Source organism: Barbatula barbatula (assembly GCF_947034865.1).
Source record: "Barbatula barbatula genome assembly, chromosome: 14".
NCBI lineage: Eukaryota > Metazoa > Chordata > Actinopteri > Cypriniformes > Nemacheilidae > Barbatula > Barbatula barbatula.
In genome coordinates this window covers 4,558,911-4,583,698 of record NC_136777.1, presented here as the reverse complement: position 1 = coordinate 4,583,698, position 24,788 = coordinate 4,558,911, and the positions used below count along the sequence as shown (strand labels likewise).

The window sequence follows — 24,788 nt, the reverse complement described above, 5'->3', positions numbered from 1 at the left end:
CATGCTCTCTCTCCGGTGTCACATCCTTTAGTCCCGCCCCCTTGTTTCCCCTGTTAGCGGTCCATTAGTGTTAGTCTTGTCTCCAGCCCTGGTCCATCTTTCCCTTAGTGTTTCAGTCCCCTCACCTGCCTCGTGCTATCCTCCTGTTAGCCTTCCCTTAGTGTTTCATCCATGTCACCTGCGGCCACTCTCCCTGTGTCATCAGTCCTTGTTAGTGTTTTCCTTTATCAAGCCCCAGTTTCCCGCTGTCCCTTGTCGGTTCATTTTGCACACTTTGCACATTTACCCTTCCTAGTCTGTCTGGATTATCCGTGTTCCTGTTCGCTGGACTCAAGTTTGTGGACTTATAGTTTGTTATTCTTAAGACCTTGTTTGTTTTGTCCCCCTTGTGGGAAGTTTAGTTTTCAGTCTTGTTTGTGTTCATGTTTTCCCCATCGAGGGTCTTTGTTTTAATAAAGTTTTGTTATTTAGCAAACCGCTGCCTGCGCTTGGGTTCTGTCTATACATCATAACATCTAGTTATAAGATTGGGAACATCACATAGAGGGTCACATGTATCCGGCCAAAACATACAGAACGTGCTCGAGATTTGGCACCAGATTTTGTCACTGTTTAAGTGCGGATAACCTTGAGCAACTTCTTACGGACATTCGAAATTAGCAACCTAGAGCAGAAAAGTTTTGGAGCCGAACAACTGTGGCAAACAAGCAGCATGAGAGCATCCATAGGGTGAGAGCTGAAAGAGCAATACAAGAGACAAGTCATTAGCCACTCCTGCACTCCCACTTCCCCTAACCGATCCCGACATCAATAATTTTCTCTGACTCAGTCATTCAAAGATGAGTAATAGAACCTGAGAACAATCCCAGATGAAAGAAAGACGGAGACTCCCACTGATATTAGGATTGGTGCTGTCGTGAAGGATTATTTCATTTTCATACAGATGAGCTCTTTTAGGAAGATGTCTCAGACACACCAAATCAATGTCAAACAAATCAATTTAACGTGTCTGACAATGTGCGTTCATGTGGGTGTGTGTGTGTGTGTGAAGGAGAGATTGGAGTCTTTCTTTACTGGTCGTGCTCTCGGATGAATCCGCCACGGTCGTGACCATGTGCCGAATTTCGCTCAACGAAGGTTAAACGTGACAGTAAGTCTGCCATCGGCCCACTTTCTGCTAAATTCATCTACACACACATAATGGGAAAACTACAGGCGATTGAGGTATTCGTGAAAAGCGAGCCGTGTAGCTGTCTCTTTAGTTGCCTACGTCATGGATTAGTATGAAATATACACTAATTTGTGCACGAGCAAGGGCCTTCATCTCCTTAAAATCAGGGCGCTAATGATTCAATTACCTGGGACATGAGACAACAGAGCTGGTATTTATCAACATTTCTGTATAACACGCCAATGTTGTAGCTAAAGCTGTGAAGCGTCATAAAAAACTGTATGCACTTGTCCTGCATCTTATTTAATGCACTAAGCCATTAAATGGCAGAAACTTCATAAACTAGAAAGTTTAGTATTTAACAATAGTAAATTGTAAAAAAGACATTAAGATTTGCATGATTGTTTATAATTTATGCACAATAAGATAAAGGATTACCAACTAAATATCTCTTTTTTTCAAAATATATTTACTTTCACACCTATCCTCTTATACCTGACAGACTTTTAATGATTTAATGATTCAGCAAAGCACTGTATTGTGTTACCAATGTTATTGGATTTTAAAATGTAGAAACCATGGTTTTCTGGTGTATTGATTAATATTGGACAAACCTATGCTATTTGGAAACCATGTTTATTATGTCGACTTCAGTAACCATACGTTTTGGTTTTAACTGTTTTATTTTCAACTGTTTTATTTTTGTTTTAAAGCATGGTTAATTTTCGTAAAGGGTTTCTCAATACTCAAACTGATGCTTCCTCCTTCCCTCTCACCTCTGTCCTCCAGCCTGCAACCCAGAAACGGATCAAGTTCAGGCATCTTGAAGGACATCTCAATTCCATTATTGCATCACGAGGAGTTAAGAAAAGAGGAGTGAGGAGAATCCACCATAGAAAACACTCTGTGGAAGCTTTTAGATATACCGTCCTATATTCAAATCGTACATAAAAAAGCATGAAAGTCAATATTCATCACTCAGACTAAATTCACACTGCCACCAAAATCTGACTCATATGTGACCCAGATCTGTTTACTGCATGACAGTGTGAACAGGACAAACCACAAGGATCTTTTTAAATCTGCTCTGAGCCACTTCCATATGTGGTCCTAAATCAGATATAGGTCTGATGTTTCGCAATGCAACCTCATTCTGAAAGGTCAAATCGGAATTCATGTGACTGTGCGTCATTGTAGATCAGCATTCATCGCTATTCTGCTCTGATTTAAAGCTTCTCGCGCCATTCTGTTGATGGAAGTGCACTTTACAACTCGGTTGGCAAACATTAAGCATCAGATAATAAGCATAAGCCCTTGCACTGTCTACACTGTACGATGTGATGCAACAAATAACAATATAATCCATTATAATAAAATACAAAAATTCCACTCGATAAAGCGCAATGCAGTATGACCAAAATGGTTTCTTTTGTTTTTTATCGTTTTGTATCCAACACTCGTTGTACATTTACATTTTTGCATTTGCCAGACGCTTTTATCCAAAGCGACTTACATTGCATTGCAACTATACATTTGTTTTCTAAGTATTTGCAATCCCTTGGATCGAACCCATGACCTTGGCTTTGCTAATGCCATGCTCTAACCACTGAGCTACAGGAAAGCTATGTTAGGGTAAAACTTAAGCTTTAGGTGTGTTCAACTCCATACTTGGACGTGCAGAATGGCTTGAGCACACCCCGAGAGAGGACTGCTCCGGGAAGGCTCTATAATCGCACCGTGATACCGGCCTGCGCAGCATTAATGTAGTGGGGCTATGAACTCCACATACTGTAAAGTATTTATTTAACTTTACAAATTATGTATTTAATTCTAATTCATTCTAGTCCAGCTGGGCAAAATCCTAATTTCTCTCAAAGCCTCTAGCTTTTCTGGGCCCCCTGACTAAATATAAGCCTTTGCTTCCTGGCATCCTTTCCTTGCATCTTGAAGGGGTGATGCTAAGACACGATGAAAGGAAGCGAGGATGCATAAATGTGACCCTGGACCACCAAACAATGAGAGTAAATTTTCTGAAACTGAGATTTATGCATCATCTGGAAGCTTTCTGTTGATGTATGGTTTGTTGGGTTATGATTTTTGGCCCAGATTCAACTATTTTAAAATCTGGAATCTGACGGTGCAAAAACATCGAAATATTGAGAAAATCGTCTTTAAAGTTGTTTAAAGTAGAAGAAACGGGTTCGTTTTAACGCTCTCTATTGGCTTATCGCTGTTATGATGTTGTGGAGAGAAGATGAAGCCAAAAGCATAAATTCTACGCTTTATATAGATACCAAACTTGATCAAATGATACTTTGTATCCTAATGTTTTTGGTATAAAAGAAAAATCTGTAATTTTGACCTGTACAGTGTATTGTTGGCTTTTGCTACAAATATACATGTACCTGTGCTACTTATGACTGGTTTTGTGATACAGGGTCACAAATAAGTATTAAGAAGCATCCAGTGTTTAAGTGCAATTGTGTTGTCCTAAAAATGAATTACTAAGCAGTGCACTGACAGCTAAACAAGGGATATGACTGCGCCCTGAGCGAGCGTGGCAGGCTTGCTTTTCCAACACTCTGTAAATATGCAACAGCTTGCTCAAGTCCAATCAAAACTTTGTTACATATGCCAGACCCATTCTGCTATCAAAACAATTATTAATTATTATTGTAACCCCCAACAAAACACACACAAAACCGCTTGAGGTGCGTCACACAAATTTGCATGTGGCATTTCAAATTAATCTCATGCTCCTGAGCAGAAACTGTCATTAGGAAGAATGAAGCCAAATAAATGAATAAATAAATAAAAAGGCCTCACAGGTTTGTCCGCGGCACGGAATTCATCCAATTGACATCCGTTAGACTTGCAGTAGCTGTCAACCTCAGTGGTGGTCTCGCAGCTGAGGCCTGTGAACCCCCCGGGGCATTTGCAAACATATCCATTAACAGTCTCCTCACACAGACCACCATTCCTGCATGGGTTCGAATCGCAGATACGACTCTTTCGCTCACAGTAGGCACCTGCAATACCAAATGAGTCAATGACCATAAATTACAATGAGTGAAAATACATCCGTCTAATTGTTTTTGATTTAGACAAAGTAAATTCAATTGACCTGACGTGTCTGTGATATTAAACGGCTGAATTAAGTGATTTTCTTGCTATGGAGGTTTAACTGCACATTAACACATTCTTATTTTTATGGCATAATGTCCTTAACTGCCATCACTAAAGGCTACCAGAGAAATTTTGTAGGCCTATTTAGGATTTCTTGTTATTTTTCTGTTACAGTCGAAGATTACAGCTGAAAAACATTTTAACCCGCTGTTATTTATGATTGCTTTGATGTTATTCCAAAACGTCTGAAAGTCATTGAAAAATATAAGAGCAAGAGGCATCTGCAAACTAGAGAATTTAAGGACACGAATATAGTGAACAACATTATCATGTTTTTATTAACATGTTCTGGAAATGTAAAAAAAGTAATGTAAACCAAATTTTATATTGAGTTTACCTGTAAATGTACTTTTATTTGATTTAAATAAAATAAATAACAATTAATATTAGTCATGGCACATTGGGGGCATGTGTTAAAAGTTTCCTAGTTTAGATTAAACAACCGTAAAGCAAATTTCCATGTAAACACACTTCAGCAGGACCGGCCCGGCTTCTGTTGGTGTCCTAGGCAAGATTTTCGATTGAGCCTCCTCTAAAAAATAAACTAACAAAAATATCTGAATTTTAACTTTTTATTTATTTCCAAAAATCACATGAATTGTGATTAACAGGAATAAACTTATAAACATATTTAAGTAAATAAATAACAACAAATATTTGTAATACAAAAATTCTAATTACCAACTAATTGTTTGAAAATAAAATAAAACTGATTATTTTCTCAATAATACTGTATTTAAATATTAGAGCTCATAAAACAAATATTTCGTTATTATTATTATTGTCTAGATAAAGGTTGAAAGAAAGTGTTTTAAAACATTTTCTCAACCTCTGCGCAATGGTGAGCAGACGAGCTAACAACGAGGCCACAGGCAACAACATAGTATCTTAAAAATTATGAAATTATGTCTTGAAGCAGGCCATTTAAAGACAAAATGGCCACTTTAACCATTATCGTGAATTATTATGTACTGTAAGATTTTTATGAAACGTTGAAATTGTATTGAAATACATTAATGATCTCATTTTAGGACAGCAGCTTATGTTTAGCTTCCAAATCATCTTCATAATAGCTATAAACTCCTGGCTTCTTAGCGAGAACAAACGTTCAAACTTTATGACTGTAATGACACTGGACAATTACTCCAGCATATCAACATTACAAGTCTCAGCGTGCCATCCCTTGTTTCTCATTTGGTCGGATGACAAATGAGAACATATAGCGTGCAACACATTCACCCTTCAACACTCTTTAAGTACGCTTTGTTAAAGTCGAGGTTAAAGAGACCAAATTAAATCTCCATCTCTTTTAAACCAAACAACCCCCAATCGTGCCGACTCAAAGAAGGTTCTCAACCAGAACATCCAGGTCCTGCGTTCCTCTCCAGCATCCGTGAATCCGGATTCTGCAGGTTAAATTTAGACTTGACTATGCAGCACTGTAAGTTCAAGGTGAACATGATTTGATTTGATTCCCTTGTGGCAAGCTGTTTGCTTTTCCTTTTTCCCCTCATGTTCCTCAGCAGGAGCGAACTCATTTATCTTCCTTGTTACTGCGTTTTGCTTTCCTTTTGTCGTTCAGTTTTTAGAGCACATTTCGGTGAGTTAAGCTCACCAGATGATGCAAAGGTCACGATGCAAAGGGCGAACGTCTATCTGCAATGTTTCTTGGGGATCCACAGCGGGATATTGAATATGAAAAGCTCTTGACGTAATACAGCTCGAAGCTTAACATTTTCCTTTTTGTAACTACCGCTGATTGACCAATGTCCTCACAGGAGGTGTTTACAATAAAACAACATCACCTACATGTTTGAGGATTTACAGCCGCAGAAAAAATTAAGATACCATTTCAAAATTATTTTCAGTTATTCTGAATTTAGTATTTTATGCGTATAGGTAAAATAATCGTTTTTGTTTCATTCTGAGAACTACCAACAATATTGCTCCCAAATGTAAATTGAAAATGGGAAAATAACAGAAAAGATGCTTTGAATTTTTTCAGACCTCAAATACTGCAAAGAAAACAAGATCATATTCACTTTAAAGCAATACAACAGTCATATTTCTACATAATAATGAATTTGTTACATTTATAAAGCACCTTTCTGTGCACTCAAAGCACTTTACATGGAAGGGGGGAATCTCCTCAACCACCACCAATGTGCAGCATCCACCTGCACGATGCGAAGGCAGCCATTTTGCACCAGAACGCCCACCACACACCAGCTTATTGGTGGAGAGGAGACTAGAATTACAAAGCCAATTAATACATACCGGGATGATTAGGAGGCAATGATGAAAAAATGTATGTGATAACCGCGATTGTTTTTGCACTTTGTAATTCTGTCACATTACTGTTGGATGAATTTTTGTCACTAATGATTTTCCGTGGCCTAATGGTTAGTCAGACTTGTGACCAATAGGTTGCCGGTCCGATTCTCAGGGCCGAATGAGGTGCCCTTGAGCAAGGCACTTGTACGCGTGTTCACGACTTGCTGTGTGTGTTCCCTACTCTCTGGATGGGTTAAATGCAACTGCACTATTTGGATTTCAACAGAATAGCTAAATTAACAGTGCATCCAATAGGGCAAATCCTATTAAATCTGTAACATACGGATACAAACACCCCCGAATGAGGTGCACAGGAGAGCTGAATCAAAAGAAAATCTCATTTGAAGACTCCCACGAGTGGGGTTCATTATTATGTGTGTATAGGGCTCTGTTCTGTAAGGGCAGCAGGTACCAGTGCCAGACATTAACTTCGCTATGATTAATGGGGTGACAGTTTGGGTAAAGTCAGAATCAGCTGCTGGCCTCACAGGGGGCCAAAACAGAGCAGAAATGGAGACCGGTTACTTTCAGTTTTGTGCAAGGTGCTCCTAGAATATGCAACGAGAGATGAAATACACCTGTCGTGGTGCAACAGTTCTTGAGAAGTTGAATCCTTAGGTTGTGCTGTTGGCAAATCAGAAAGTTTCATGAACCTTATAACAGAATAACGATAACGACACCGTCTGACCTTCAAACCACTGCAAAGGTGGGCTTGAGTACCTTTCTACAATAACGTCTAAAACTTATTGCTGGAAAAATAAACCCTAGGAGATCCATGAAAACCTAGTGATTGTTCCAAAGCAGACAGTTTCCTAAAATTACGTTTTCCTCGAAACCGCACGAGCAGCCTGTCCGGTGTCCCTCGAGCGGTGCATCTCCGGTGGAAATTCATCATCGTTCCGGACAGTGCTAAATCTGCGTCAGACAAGATAGAAATTTTTCTTCCGCGGCTTAAAAGCCATAAGCATGACATTAGAGGCCGCTATCTGCAGGAACAAATCGCCGCTACAAGAAAGCCAATTAATCAACAAGCAGAGGCCACCTGGACTTCAGTCTGCAAACTCTATCATGATGTTATTATGCGAAAGACCCAGGGGACAATGAAACTTTGGTCTCACGTGGTGGGCGAGATGCTCATTAGCCCTGCAATGATTTTACAGAAGCAAATGAGAGTCATAACTTTCCAAAACCGAGTCTTACAAACAGGCCGGGTAAATAGTTTAGTTCCATCTGTTTACTACAGGAAAGACAGCATTAGTGAGTTTTATCAACCTTAGGACATCATTCAAATAAAGATACGGTTAAATGCTTTATTAAATAATTGTCCATTTACGCATCATGAATCTTTCAGAGACTTTTATGGATAAAGGCTTCAATTGTTTCATTTTTCAAATCTGCCTTTTTCACAGGCACTTAGAAAAGACAGCTTAATGTGAGGAGAGATATGAAAAAGCTTCGCTCAGATGTGGGTTTGCATAATTGCGCTTCCATTGTGAAGGCCCCCAAAGTGACCTGCTATTAATCACATGACTTATTATCAAAACATAATGAGTCAAATGAAGCTAAACAGTGAAAGAATTAAACATCCATTTATGGAAAGACATATCATTCTTTTGAGGAGCGCATAATTCATGAAAGCTTTACAAACATTTGGATCCAGGTACAGATTTACCTGTATATCCTGTCAGACATTCACATCTGTAGGAGGTCGAAGAGATTTGTTGGCATGTTCCTCTCTTGCATCTTCTGCTGCAGTTTTGTTGGCCAATGATTTCAGAGCATTTGATCCCTATGGTAAGAAAATCTAGATATTATCCGTTTTCATACATCACATAGTACAAATGCATTTAAGTACCCTTTTTTGTTTCCGCAAAAGTTCTGAGGCAGCGTTGAATGTATACTTTGCCAAGATAGCAATCCCACAATGCATTGCGCTTCATTAATAATGTAAAAAAGTTTCTGCTAATGGACATTTCTGTCTACAGGTAATGCAATAATGTTCAAAGTATCTTTGCCAAAATTTCATTAAAACAATCTCTGTCAACTTAGTGACAGTTCACCCAAAAATAAACATTCTGTCATCATTTTCTACACTCTTGTCAGTTAAAACCTGTAGGACTTTCTTTATTTTGCAGAACACAAAAGAAGATATTTTGAAGAATGAAAACCGAACAACGCCGGCACCAAGTCTCTTCTGTTGTATGGACACAAGACCAATGCAAGTCAATGGGTACCCTCATTGTTCAGCTACCACCATTCTTCAAAATATCTTCTTTTGTGTTCTAAAAAAAGGAAGAAAGTCAGACAGGTTTTTTGGGTGAACTATGCCTTTAAGACACTCTTGAATTTCTTGCTCTTGCTATTTCTTCCATTCGTGATCAATTTCCAATCCTCTCCCAAGTCTGACTCTGATCGCTCTGGCCTAGTTGTGATAACACAGTACGTGGCGGTCTACAAGGAACTGCCTCCAGAGCTTCCAACAGAAGCACAATGAATTATTCATTAGACATAAAAACAAACCACATTAGCTAGTATGACAACATTACACCATTCTCGACTCTCTTTGGTGCTCACCGAGAGACCGGCGTTTAAACAACTTCTGGATGACCATTTTATTGACAAGCAGGTCAGGGAGAAGAACATTTAAATATGAATTAAATGGTTGGAGGAGGAAAACGGTAAAGTATCGAGCAATTAGGAATGCTTTCAGGTGCAACAAAAAATATTTGAAAATAATTATCATGATAAGGGAGGGAAAGAGATGGGCAGAGAGAGTGGAAAAAAATTATCTTAAAAAGTGCTTTTCAAATAAATGGCCCATGGGAGGGCTGGTTATGAAGTAATTGCACAGTGCTAAATATGGAGCGTCTGCAATTATGACAGGTAAATAATAAACACGTGTCTTGGAAGACACAATGCATCTATTTTTTAACATTACAGAAGTACAATTACATTTTGAGAGCCGTTTATTCTTCGCACAAATCTATCATTCGGCACACAAATGCATGGACTTTGTTAATGGTGCATTTTGAAGGTCCCCAGTAAATCACAATTCACATTATACTGGAAACAGAAGATTGAACATTCTGCATAAAATATTTTGTAGAACCAATACAAAATCAGAACAAAAACATGATATAAATTAGTTTTTTTCATGTGAACTATGCCTTAAATCATGATGCTAGCAAATGAGACTTTCTCACCTGTGAATGGAGTAGGACAAAGACATTCATAAGGAGGGAGATTTGTGTAGGCAGTTCTTCTGTTCGAGCAGGTGCCTCCATTTAAGCACGGCTGTTCATAGCATCCATCAAAGTTCTCGCAATAACGTCCTGAAAATCGCTCGTGGCACTGACAGCTATATGCATCATCTTTGAATGTGGCTCTGCATTTACCGTTTCCCGAACACAGGCGAAGAAGCGGCGAGCTTCGGCAACACTGATGTTTGACCAGAACCGCAACACGCAGGCCGAGCCGGCACAAATGACTGTTTCCTCTGCTCACAACTGTGAAGTAATTCATCACGGACGTCAGCCATTTTGGTTCAACCTCCATTGTACCGTTCATACTTTTGGCAAACACTAGCTGGTCCTTCCGTGGCTTTACAACCAAGCAATTGTCAAACTCCTCTTTGGAAACATTGATCAAATAAACACTGTATTGTTCTAGCATTCTGTCAAGAGACACGAACATCACATCTCCGAATTGAAGCTCCAGTGGGCACAACTGAGGAAAGCGGTATGACCCAGTTGTCCACCAGAACCTGTCCGTCTCGGTTCGTACGTTCCAGCACTGGGTTGGGCTGCTGCAGGTGTTCTCAGTGAGGGTCCACCTCAAGCTGATGTTCGCTGGCAGGGTGTGCCAGTCACAAGACGCGGCCCAGTGGCAGGTCGCCTGGCTGTAGACGGTGCCACCCATGAAACAGCTAAACAGGAGGGCAGCGATAAGCAGCTCTGGACTCCTGACGTTCATCTTTCCCGATGCTTTGCAGTGGCTTTATTCAGCCACTTAAAACGTTTCTGCAATCGACAGATTTTCAGGAACTGTGTTGTGCAAGTCTTGATAAGCAAAGTAGGCATGTAGATGTCTGTAAGCAAAGATGTTCAACATGTAAGCAAATATGCAGTGAGCAAATATGTACATTTCAATAATGCAAAATCCCTGCTGAAAATACCAGCACAGGATTTATCTTTGCAAATTTGTGATATTTTCATGATTTGGCGCTGATCTAGAACGTACTGAAAACTAGCCTATAGCCATGGTGTTCAACAAAAATAAGCATTCCACCGTGGTTAAGCTATTTAAAGGGATAATTCACCCAAGAATTTAAATATTTGCATTATTGACACACTTTTATGTCATTTCAAATCTGTATGACTTTTGCTGTGGAACGCAAAAGAAGATATTTTGAGAAAGGTCTAAGTGTTTTTGTGTCCAAACAATGAAAGTCAACGGGTTCCATTGTTGTTTAATTACCAACATTTTTCCAAATATCTTCTTTTGTGTTATGCACAAGAAAGTCCTAAAGATTTGAAATGACATGAAGTTGATTAAATAATGCAACAATTCTCATTTTTGGTGAACTATCCCATTAAAAACCTGATACAAACACATACTGTCAAACCAGACGATGGTCTTTTCAGCAGGGATGACCCCCAAATATCAACAATTCTTAATTTACCGCAATTAAAAAATTATTAGTAATACAGAAATTATCTCTCAACATATAGCACATTTTCTTGCATTAACTTGTAGCTACAGCTCATGTAGAGCAATAAAAGTCGAGTGGATTAGCTGTGGAACCGGGTAAATGAGATAAACTTGTGCATAGCATACAAATGAGAAAACCTCCTGGCATACATTGAGCTTTATACATGGTTTCAGGGCTCCTTCACAAACCCATGGATTTCTCACCCAGCCTGGCATGGCTGTGCCCCCGGGGAGTGAAACGGCCAGCTTACTGCTCTACCTGCCTGCATGAAGCTAGTCAAACTAATGAGCAGTCACTTTTGACTCCCCTTTCCGGTGTGCTCTCAATCTTCAGCTGCTTGCCTGGAAGAAACATTGCCCTGAAATCTCCTACCACGAGTGGCAAAGAGGGCAGAAACTGTCTGCTCCACTTGTCACAATAACTGAGGTTCCCGTCAGATGTGTCAGCCTTTTTTGCTAGTTTTGTAGACCTGTTTTTCCCAATCGTTTTGTCTCATGTCATTTTTACGTTATACAGTTTTATAATGCACCGTTTTAGCCTGACACAAGTGCAATTTCGTTGGTATTGAACAATGACAACAAATTTCCATTTTGTAATTATAAATAATCGAAAATAAACTGCACTCAAAAAAATGCTGGGTTATTTTCAACCCAGCATTGGGTCAAAAAGGGACAAACCATTGGGTTAAATTAACCTAGAAAATGTTTATGTTTGACCAAACAATGCATTTTGGGTTAAAACTACCCAGCAAAGGTAAAATTACAACCCAAAGGTTTGGGTTTGTCCATTTTTGACAAGATTTTAAGAATTTAAAAATAAAACCTAATTAATAATTAAAATATAATACATAAACACACCTTATATAGCAACATACTGTAAATAAGCAAATAAATAATACATTTAAAAAACAAAAGCACATTACTTGTACCAAAATTGCAAAAAATAAGCAATTTGGAAAATACAATGAAACATGTCTATCTCCCATGTCTTAATCTGTGAATGATAGTAAGAATAACTGATAACCATGACTCTATGGTGACATGTTCTCGATGAGCTGGATAAATAAAAGAGGAGAGAGGGTTGTGATTTACTGCAAAACTCTGCTTCTGGAATTGAATCTTCAATATGGAATACGCTATAATTTTACTACTGTACAAACACTGTACTACTGTTTATCAATTTGTGATTGTTATATAGAAGTATTTCGTTTTACCGTTGTAGCCATGTCTGCAAATTGTTTACTACTTTTGGATGGAAAAAAATTCTGATTGTAGTGTGACTAAGTCTACAGTTTTTCCAACAATTTCTATAATTTTCTCTGTACTGCCAACCTGATCTCAAGAGAAAAAAATTACGAGGTGGTGAATTTGTATGAATTTTAACAATGTGAATAGTACAATACACAAGACAAAACAACTACAGCTTTATAGTAGTTACACGGTCTCTAACGAAATAAACCAATTAAAAGCCATTTGTGTGGTGTGGCTTTTGTGTTCATGGTTAAGTGCTAGTCTAATTTCAACATTATAGGAGATATTTACTAGCCTTGGTCTTTAATTAACATCCATTTGTGTACAACCTACATTACAAACTGTCCTGGTTCGAAATTGTAATATTAGCTTTAATGCAGTTGGTCAAAGCAGTGTTATTTTGAGCAAATATATTTTATTCCCGCTGGAAAATGCACATCCTCAGCAACTCACCAGGAACACAAACAATCTCAGACACCTTGATCCACACATCATTTTTTTAAATTATGTCCCTGTATTCAAACAGGGCAGGACCCTCCACAGCCATAATCAACCTCTCCTCAATTTTGCTTGGAAACTAATGTGGTCTTAACCAAAGTTTACAGGGAGGTCAAGTGGTGGACTTCTACATTCAGATTGGTTGCTGCCGAAAATGAAAATAATATTGAAAATGAATGACTTCTGGCGACTTTGACGCTCTCGACCGCGGCAGTGCACAGTTAACGCCTGTTTCTGAACGCACAGTAACCAAATGTTACCCGTTTCTGTCTATGTGGGTGGCTGTTGAACTGAATAAGCTGTGGACCAGAGATGTCAAAACTCTGCCTACATAAAATTGACTTTGATAAATATATATTTAAACCCTAGCAGTCATTGTTCAAGGATTCTGCATGTCCAAACCCCGCTCGTAACCCTGCATTTAACCTCCAACACTTCTCATACCAATCATGAAGCTGCTTGTCCCCTCGACAGAGAACTGATTTCTATCTCTGAGCCGTGTGATCACAAGATGTAGCTCAAAAGCTGACAGATACCAAGACCTGAGAGTTTTCCCTATGCACGGCCAGAGGCAAGACTGCACTATCACCACGCTGTCTACTGGCAGATGGAAACTACAGGGAGAAGTAGAGGCTTGGATTCATTGGTTCAAAGCCAAGGCGCCCGAACACTGATAGACGGAATGATGACATTAAGCGCAAACTCAACAAGTGCCACTGGTGCTGGAAATACACCAAACCAAGACAAAAAAAGAACAAAGGAGGTATTCAAAGAACCCGGTCAACTTGTGCATTCAGACATCGACGTTTCAAAGCATATCGGATATTAAGAGCCACGGTTGTGTAACGTAATTATGCAAATATGTAATCTTTGCCAAATTATGTGACTTTAATTAGAGTAGAGGGTCTTCCGTTAAAAAGCATCCAAAGGCATCTTTAATACGTTTGGACAGATTTGATCTCACTGTACACGAAGCATTTTGTTGCTGTGAAGCATGGGCCAGTTGCTTTAGAGGTGGGGATGTTAATCATAGCGCAATCAGAAGCTAATTACATCTGCTCCGAGGAACCAAAGGAGACTTTGTGCCAAAAGAGTGAAGTGTTGCTTGACACGGAGAGGCTAAATGCAAAAGGACACTTTTTTTGGCTCTTAAGTGTATGAAACCTGATTGATTGATGCTGGGGTTTTGTTAGAGGTGGGATAACAAGAGGTCTAATCACAGTACCTAACGGTCTCACGCAAGTACTTGCTAGCAGATTGGCCAGCGATGCCTCTTTTGCGTTCAGCACGGACGCTGCCCGCATGTACACAAAGACAACAAATCAATAGACGCATCTAGACCGTGTTCAGTGACCCCCATAACCTACAAGTCCATTTGATAGTAATGAAATTTAGGTCTTAAATGGTTCATCTTAACACTGTGTTAAGACGACTAGCTTACAATGGGGCTTTCTTTGTGTCTGCAGTTGAGGTTACATAGAAAGGACATAAAATAATAGAAGGTCCAATAAAAAGAAGACAAGTGGTCACAGGAGATGCTTTTGAGAGACCATGTGTAAACGAAAATGTGCCTCGACTGACTTGTGATTGAAGCACATCGTAACACCAGGGCTAAAGGTAAAACTGATTACTGGTTTTGCTTTAGAAGCATTTAAAATATTTTATTTTCACATATTGTTGGGCACATATAACTTAAAGTGATAACCAAAAAATAATAAATGAGTCTTCATGTACTCACAATCTTGTCATTTCTAACCTGTATGACTTTCTTCGGCAGATATTTTGAAGGATTTTGGTAACCAAACAACAGCATTACCCATTCACTTCTATATTATGAACACAAAACCAATGTAAGTCTATGGGTGGTTCGGTTACCAACATTCTTCAATATCTTCTTTTGTGAATACAACAAAAGTCATACAGGTTTGAAACGAGAATGTAGCCTGAAGTTGACAAAATGGTTACCCTCCTACTTGTAGGTCACTTTGGATAAAAACGTCTCCCAAATTAATAAATGTAAATGTAAAGCAAATGATGACAGAATTTTATTTTTGGGTGAAATATCACTTCGATCAAAAATCCCAAATCGCTGTAAAACGCAAGATGAGTTTACTCCAAAAATCTAAACAAATATTAAAGTTCCAGTCAGTAATATCTAGCGGCAAGGTTGCGAATTGCAACCAACCGCTCACTTCAGAAGACATAGTTATGTATATTATATTACATTTCTATTAATATATCATCACAAAAATTACACACTGGACCTTTAAGGCATTTTTGAGAAGCCATGCTCCAGAAACAAATTGAGAAATTGTGCCTCTTAAAACTTATGTCATTGCCCAAAGAGTGAATTTAACCATTAATTGTGAAGTTAACTAATTGCCAGAAAATTTAGCTCATTGCCTCCAATAATTCAGTTGAACAAATTTTGGTTGACACATTCAACATATTTAACATCTTGATCTTGGAGAATTAAAAAACGTATTGGGTACATAGGTACCCATTACAAAGGTACATGGCTAGATAGAATTACAAACAATTCGAATCTGTTTGAATTTTTACTTTTTACATTATTTTCAGGTAACATTTCGGCAAGTCAACATTAAAGTTTAAAAAGCTTTAAACATTAAAAAAAGACATATCATTTTCTAGTGAGGTCTGGATTTGATCTCCATAAATCATAAGTCACGAATCGCTCGCCATTATTTTTAAAACATTCATTTCAGGTCAACGCTTAAACCATATCTCGCTAAACCAGAAAATAATGAACCTAACCTCTAGTTTTAACTCACTCTTGTATGAATTATGCAACCACCACAGAAAATCTGGCTGGCATGCACCAGGTCCATCACAACTTCATCATTTAACCATAAAACATGAATACATTTACAACAGGAGCTCACCAGCACATGGCTGTTTAAATTCAATTCTCGTCTCTCTGCTCTGAATAGTTCTCAGCGCTCCCATTTACATCCAATGATCAAACCAGAAAGAAAAGCCTCGGAAAGTCAGAAAGAATCGATGCCACAAAAGTCCAAGAGATAAATCACGATTAACCTGCTATTTGAGCAGCCTGGCAGCACTTCAGAGTCTAAGCTCCTCTCAAGAACTCCGTAGTAACCTTTTGACAAGAGATTGTGTCAAGACTAGTGTTTCTGACACATTGAGAGAAAGCATATTACTGCAGTGTATAGTTATTTAATGTGATTTTAATTTACCATGTTTCATCTAAGAAAACACAGGTATTAAATAATTAGACCTACTGATGGTAAAGTGTGCTAAAACATTTGGGACAAAATAACATATATTATCTTGACTGACAGATTATAAATTGCAATACATATATTGCTATCAACGGTTCAATATTTAGGCTCTCTTACACCACCTGATGCTCAACTAAGCTGTGATAATCACATTTGCCAGCATAAAATCACATTCCACATTAGCATGCGGCAAAATATTGCTTCAGCCCACATTCTCAAGAGACTGAATCAGCAGATTGTTACCCGGGCCTTAAGAACGAGAGAAAGATTTCAGGTTAAAAAGGCACAGACCAGAACATGATGAAGTAGCAGATAATGGCTATTCGTATGATCACGCTATTGATTTTAGAATCAATCCAATTATCCAAATGCTTTTATGTATGGTTAATCATTTCTTAAAGCACTCAAAAGTTCAGAATTTATTGTGCGCCTTAACACTCCACTCCAATTAACACGTTCCACAGTAATGTTCAATGTAAGCATATGCTTTAGGACGCCAGTCCATACGATTCTTTGCTTTAAAGAAATTACAGCACTAATAGCACTGCCTGAGCAAAGAATATAGCACTACACATGAAATGCGTTTTAGAAGGGTCCAGGACAGAAATATGAGTATATATCTTCCCCACCGAGAGCACATCAGCTCTTTCAGGCAGTGTTTTAATATGATACATGATATCAGCAAATCCCCTGCACTCCATAAAAATGCAAAAATGATGGATAACCTTTTAAACTAAGGAAATGTGAGCCGCATCTTATCTATCAACCTTCTATTCAGGTGATGCGTTTCACAAACAAACAAACACACACACACACACACACACAAACACACACACTTCATAGAAAACCAATAACTTACAAACTTCCAGTCTTGAGGCGTACAGCATGGGGTCGCCAGTTGAATTCAAAGCACTGGAACTCGTCTAAGGTGTTTCCTCGACTGTCACAGTCCCGTCACGGCTTTGTGTGCTTAATCTGACTACTGAAGCGACCATCTGTTCATTACTGTCTGTTCGCACAACCACAAGTACTGCAGATCAATGGCCGACATAAAGAGGTTAATACATTTACGCAGACGTTTTATGCAAATTGTGTTATAACAAACTGAAGCGTTTATTAAGATGCTGGAGCGTGGGAGGATGTTTTGCAGCATCAGCAGCGACATTTCATCTGTTTCTATGGTTACTGGACGCCGGAGGACGCTTTCCATGGATGCGTGCGCGCGCGCGCGCATTAATGCCTGTTTGTTGTGAGTGCAAATGCTGGCAACAACTCCAAAGCTACATAAAAACAAAATGCCGTGACGTCACACAAACAAAAGAAACGCAGCTTACGTTTTCAGGCAAGAGGATAAAAGACGTTCTGACAAATGAGCAACACATCAATACTTATAAACATACATGTATTGTTTCTTGACGGAGTAAAGGGTGTAAATCCGATATCTGTTTGGACGCATTGATCTCTTTCGGCAACAGGAAAGAACGCGAAGGAATCAGGTGTGAGATTTGCTCAAAAACAATAGTCAAACACTTTACGTATTAAAAATGTCTACTTACATGTGTAAAACATTACACGAAATGGTTACCATACTTCCAATTCTGTGTAGTTGATAAATTCCCGGATGAGGCTGCTTCCGCCGACATTCTGATAAACGCGTACGCGTTCCTTTAGCCATGAGTCGAATAAAAAAGTAGAAGTTGAAAACCTTTATTTTCATAAAATACTGAACAGCTGGTGGTTGTTTCAATATACTGTATCTATCAAGAAAATTATTTCCCCAAATTAAATCTTCTAACATTCGAGTACAGTATTTCTGAACGCATATTGTAGACGATTTCAGATACAGCCAAAGAAAATATTTTTATGGACTAAAGTTCAATCAATATGCGATTTTTCGCCTTTATTTTAGAGAAAAGTGGCGAGAAAACTGCAATCAGCAAAGCGGAATCATCTTGCATGCAGTGACATTCAAGCTCAGATGATTTCGATTTAGCCATTTAGCAGACGCTTTTATCCAACTTACAAACAGCTCACGGAGCAATAAGCCATATGTGTCATACAGGAGCTAGGGTGGCCGGATTTTAAGCCCCCTGTCTGGCGTCCGGCGCAGCATCAAGCCGGACACTCATTTGTCCTCCTTTTCGGAGTTGCGCTGAATCGGCCTTAAAAACGCGTTCTAAAACCTTTATTGGGACGCAGCAGCACAGCGTCTGACGCCGTAAGATCTCCGGTTAAACACATGATTGGCTGAAAGAGGTGTCAAATAAATATCTGATATATCATTGGTTAAAAACGTAAACAAGCCTCCACGAATTGAGATGGAGTCCACATACTGGCTACGTCACATCATAATGTTAACATGCCGAAACGTCCAACATCATTTAATCCAGAATGGACAAAAGAGCACGAATTCATATCAAAGAGCAGTAGAGATGCTTTCCATGGATTTTGCACATTATGTCGCTGTGAAGTGGACGTTAGTTGTAAAGGGAAAGCCGCCATTGACCAACATGCCAGCACTGAAAAACATAAAGGTAACCGACGAGCTGCAGCTTCCCTTAGGTCTTAATTTCGAGAGGCAACATCACCTCAGGATGACAAAATCTGCGCAGCAGAGCTTTGTAAAGTCTATCACGCAGTCAAGCATCATTAGTCATACAGGAGTGTCTTGAATAAATACAAATACTGTGAACAAACACTTTTTTGCCTCTTCTGTTATAGGTCTACATCAAAATATGTCGTAGATCAAATTGTCTGGCAATGAATGGAGTAGGCTATTTCAGAATCATGATACCATAGATATGATAGACAAAATTGTATTGTATTTGCGAGTACACCAGATGCAGTTATTCTTGCCTCACTAAATGCCGCAATGTGTCCTCCTTTTTGGTGTTATGGAAATGGCCACCCTAACCGGAGCAATAATACAATTGGTGCTAATACAAAGTTACTAGTTTCAACAAAAGCTAGACCACTACCCGTTGAGAGAAAGAGCGGGGGTTAGTGTACATTAATATATATATATTTTTTTGTCTGTCAAGTATTCACAGAATAGATGGGTTTTAGTAGTTTTTGAAGGAGGTTAGAGATGTGGTTGACCGGACCGTGTCAGGAAGAATGTTCCACCAGGAAAGGAGTTGTGAAGGAGAATGAACAGGAAAACGATTAACTGCCCTTATGAGAAGGCAATAACAAGATGCCGCTCGTTTTTTGAACGCAGGGTTCTTGTTGGGGTGTAGGAGGGTGTGAAAATATGCCGGTGCAGATCCAGTGATAGTCCTGTAGGCAAGCATCAGCTACTTGAATCTGATACAGGCTTCAACCGGCTGCCAGTGGAGTGAGATGAAAAGGGGTGTCACATGAGCCCTTTTGGGCTGTTGGAAGAGGAGGCGTGCTGCTGTGTTTTGAACCAGATGGAGTGGTTTGATAGCCTTTGTAGGAAGACCAGCAAGAAGAGCATTGCAGTAGCCCAACCTTGAGATTACCAGGGCCTGGACAAAGAGTTGTGCCGTATGCTCAGTGAGATAGGGTCTAACCTTTCTAATAATGACTAAGGCATATCGGCCTGATAATGTTGTCTTTGCAATGTGATCGTTGAAGGACAGCTGTTCATCAAATATGACTCTGAGGTTCCTGGCTGTTTTGGAAGGAGTGATTGTGCTATTGCCAAGTTGGATGGAAACACGAGTAGTTCTGTCTTGGCCGGTTTCAGCTGGAGAGGATGTTCTTTGGAGAGGATGCTGCTACTAGGTGAATCGTCTAGGTGGAATGAGATGTAGATCTGGGTCTCATCAGCATAACAGTGATGCGAGAAGCCGTGTGCCCGTATGATGGGTCCCAAGGATGTTGTATAGATGGAAAAAAGCAGCGGTCCAAGCACCGATCCCTGAGGGACCCCAGTGATCACGTGGTGAGCAGTGGACAGCGTAACCCTCCATGACACCCTGAAGGCTCTGCCGGAGAGGTAGGAATTAAACCAGAGGAGAGGGAAGGGTGAGATTCCTAGAGATGACAGGGATGCTAGCAGTATCTGGTGATTGACAGGTCTAGCAGAATCATGACCGAGGATTTAGTTTCCACCTTGGCTAGCCGCAGTGCTTCTGTGACCGATAGCAGTGTCGTCTCAGTGGAGTGGTTTGTTTGACTGCTTGTCGTCCAGTAGTTTGTTCTGGAATAGGTAGGAAGACACCTGGTTGAAAACTGCCCTTTCAAGAGTTTTTGCAATAAATGGGAGGAGAGAGACCGGTATGTAACAGTCGGTAGTAGAGGGGTCCAATATGGGTTACTTAAGTAGGGGCGTGACCTGGGCGTATTTGAATGTGGATGGAAAAGTGCGGGTGAGCAGGGAGGTTTTGAAGATGTGTGTGAGTGTGCTGGAAATGGCCTGAAGGAGATGGGAGGGGATTGGGTCAAGGGGACAGGTGGTGGGGTGGCTTGAGAGAAGGCTGGTGACTTCAGTGTCAGTCAGTGGGGTGAAAGAGGGGAGATCGATGTGAGGGAAGTGTGTACCGAGGTCTGAGGTGCTTTGAATTGTTTGCTGATGGATGATGTTTTCTCAGTGAAAAATACAGCGAAGTCCTCCGCAGTCAAAGATGAAGTGGGCGGGGGAGAAGGGATAAAGAAGAGAGTTAAAGGTCTTGAAAAGCTGCCGATTGTTAGGTGCATTGCTCACTTTGGTGGTATAGAAATAGGTTTTATCTGTGGTAACACTAGCATTGAAAGAGGAGAGTAGTGACTGGTAGTCCCTTAGGTCAGCAGGATTCTTGGTATTGCGTCATTTTTGTTCAGCAGCCCAGAGTGTACTCTATTGTTCACGGAGGATGTCAGACAGCCGAGGGCAGGAGGGGGTGGCACGTGCTGGTCTGGAGGACTGAGGACAAATGTTATCTAGACAGGATGTAAGTGTAGAGCATAAGGTGTCGGTGGCAGTGTCAGCATCTAGAGATGCAAAGTTAGAGGGAAGAGAGGATGTCACTTTAGCAGGGAGTGTGCTAGTGAAGAGAGAGCAACGGTTCCTTCTAAAATAAACAGGTGGTGGAGTTGGTGTAGTGCATGTAGAGGGGAGCTTGTTGAAAGTGATGAAGAAGTGGTCAGAAATGTGAAGAGGTGTGACTTTAATGTTGTCTGTGATGCATGTTGAAGTCCCCAAAGACTATATCCTCTGGTAATGATGAGAGCAGCACATCTAACTCTTCAATGAAGTTGTGAAGAGGACCTGGGGGGTGGTAAACTACGACAATATTGAGCTGAGGGGGTGAAGTGATATTAACAGCGTGGTATTCAAATGAAGAGTTGTTGCATAGGGAAGATAATGTGGAATATTTCAAATTGTTGTTGCAAACCTGTGCCTCTTCCTTTTCCAGTTTGGCGGGGAGAGTGAGAGAAGGAGTAGTTAGTAGAGACAGCGGCGGTCCTCAGGACGTATCCATGCGTCAGTAAGACCTAGAACATGATGATTCTATTTCCTTTCAGATATTGTTTCTACAGTTAATCTCTATCTTATATCTTTAAAAAAAGAGCAGACGACCTTTCGATATGATAAAATAATTGAAACGTTTTTTCAAAAGATTTTAAATAAATCAGTTATGTGATGAATTATGGCAACATACTGTATGTTTAAATGGTTGCAACAACTCTTCTCAAGATTTAAATTCATTGTGCTTTGATTACTTAAAAACATTTTCAGTGTATATTATGACATTAAAGAGATCTATGTAAAAATCAAGACGAAATAAATCTCATTAATGGTACTTTTTATACATTTTATGAAAGACTTGTTATGTAAGTTTACATTCTTATGATTTTCAACACTGTTACAAGTGCATGCAGTGACATTCAAACTCAGAACATGCATGATTCTATTTCCTTTCAGAAATTGTTTCTATTTAATAGTGACTGAACATTAGGGCAACGCTTTAGATTACGGCCTGCAATGTACCGCATAACAGCATACAGTACATATCTGTAGATAAAGGGGAACAATATGGAACGTTTGGGGGAAAAGATGTAAGTGGAAGGAAAGTTAAAAAAATATATGTTTATATTTTATATATATTTATGAGGGACCTGCATACCATATAAACATCCAAATCAAACCACTCTTGAACTACTTGATATAGTCTCAAAAGATAAACAATGATTTTGCACATTCACACATTAAAACTCTAAAATTATTTGTGACCAACTATCCCAAAATCAATCAAATTAAAATTATTCCTAAAGACAAAACAAAACTCTGTCAAATTTACAGTTGACACACAGTATGCGTTCTTCGTTCGTGCTGTTTTGCTTGGGCCAAAACTGAACACATCATTTCTCTTTATGTTTGCTATAATAATAAAATAAGAACCCCGTACTTGGTTAATATCCACAGTAGCTTATATATGGCTACATTGTGAATGCAAAAATGTAATGTATGTTCACGCTAAGATTGAATAGCATACTGCAGGTCATGCATAACACGTTATATTAAAATAGTTACCCATGAGTTTGAAATTACTTACATTATAAATATCTTTTTGAATTTCCTGACTTCTTTATCCCCCAAACTTAGCATGTTGTTCCCTTTTACCTACATATATGTACTGTAGAGGTACATTATTGGTACAATTAGTTACGCTGTAAATTCTGTTTAATTATGCGGTAAATTTGCGGGCCTAAAAGCGTAAAATCTAAAGCGTTACCAATATTAGCAATCAAAATGCACAGCTAGAGCCTTGCCTTGATTATTCCTTCTGCTTGCATAAGATTTCATTTTATTGGCACTTCTAATATTCTTGTGAAAACTCTTAGTTTATCAGGTCTGACATGTACAGAATGTAATTGGATTTGCCCCGATCTGTGCCAGTCTCTGTTCTCAGTTCTTCTGAACGGTCACCTTCATGGTACCTAAAGCCTGATGATGATTACATCATAAAATGAAACTTCATTAACAGAGGTCATGTCCTAAAAATGTCTCTATGTTATATCTTTATTATAGACCTTCATTCAGCCTGTAAGGTTTAGATATACAGTATATGTGTCTTCTATCTCTATATTATATCTTAAAAAAAGAGAAGACAACCTTTTGACATGATAAAATAATTGAAATGTTTTTACTAAGAAAATATTACATTTGAATTATTTAATCAGATGTCAAATAAATAAATGATGGTAACACACTGTATGTTTAAATGGTCGCAACAACTCATTTCAAGATTAAAATGCATTGTACTTTTGCATTGTACATTTTTCATTCTATGTGGCTCTGAACATTATCTCTTGGGCTGACAACAGTGGTCTCAATCTAAGGGAACCAAAATGACTAGTCTGTGTTACTCTCACTGTCAAGAGGTACAGTGTTGTTACCCTGTCAAGCTGATCCACACACGGGGGCATCTTGAGCTGTACAACTCCATCAGCAAGTGGATTCTGGACCCGCTAACAAGCAGACATGTGAAGAACAAACTATCTACAGCACTGACTGCGAATGCTTCAGACGTCAGTTGCTGTTCACATGTGACGGTTCAACCAATTACAACAGTGACTGCATAATTACATTAACGTAATTACGCTCATTGTGATTGGACTGAAAATAGTCAAGCGTCATACAGAATCGATGTGAAGGATTTGATTGAACATGGACTCAGCAACTAGCTATTGCTGAATGTTAAAAACTAGAGAAACTGGAGAAATCGTGCACGCTTCAGTGAGTAAAGCAGCGATCAATATCAATAAGCTGTTTCACATTCCTGCTCAGTCTTGAATACTGAGATGTGCGCAACAACCAGTAACTATCCGTGTTAGGTTATTGACATACCTGTGAAGATTAAATGATAAGATGTTTGAGGATGGCTGTTGGAAACCTGTGATGAGAGGGGCTTACTAATAGTCCTCCATAGTAATACTCCTTGAACTATGGGTAGAGGGGCCCTGCCCTTAAATGTTGTCCCTTCACCCATTAAATCGTTTTTAGTGTGATCCCGGCACTGAAAACCTCCATCACAGCTGCTGTTAGAAAGTATGTGCCGTCATTTGGGACCCCTGTGAGCCAGGCTGTAGTCTGGTTGAAGATTTCAGCACACTCAAACCAAGAATATTCAACCACTTTAACTGCAAGACTCCATTTCACAGATTACATTCAGCTTCTCTGCATTCCTCCACTTATTTAATTAGCATTTACCGTTACAAATGACCACATTTTACTGTTTTTATTACAACTTGTTTTTCCCCAATAGCTACATAACAGCACATTCTTTATTGTATATTAAGACAAATGTCCTGTCTTTTTTGCAAATTGCGTAATGTAGTTTCATTTGATTTTATACCGTTGGTCACCCACAGATCCACTGTTACTCTTGTAATTGCGTAAATACACAGATTATTCACAAACACCC

General features: G+C 39.2%; 1 protein-coding gene across 1 annotated transcript in view; it reads right to left on the bottom strand.

Moving 5' to 3' along the window:
• Window positions 1–18,551, bottom strand: part of eys (eyes shut homolog) — a 160,408-nt gene extending 141,857 nt beyond the window's left edge. The window contains exons 1-6 of the mRNA XM_079473466.1: window positions 18,437–18,551; window positions 17,970–18,078; window positions 17,273–17,443; window positions 9,895–10,778; window positions 8,364–8,480; window positions 3,998–4,200 (exon numbers count right to left, since the gene is read on the bottom strand). Coding sequence (XP_079329592.1) covers window positions 3,998–4,200; window positions 8,364–8,480; window positions 9,895–10,663 — 1,089 coding nt within the window. The 5' untranslated portion in view covers window positions 10,664–10,778; window positions 17,273–17,443; window positions 17,970–18,078; window positions 18,437–18,551. The remainder of the gene's footprint in view (window positions 1–3,997; window positions 4,201–8,363; window positions 8,481–9,894; window positions 10,779–17,272; window positions 17,444–17,969; window positions 18,079–18,436) is intronic.
• Between the last annotated feature and the right edge of the window lie 6,237 nt (window positions 18,552–24,788).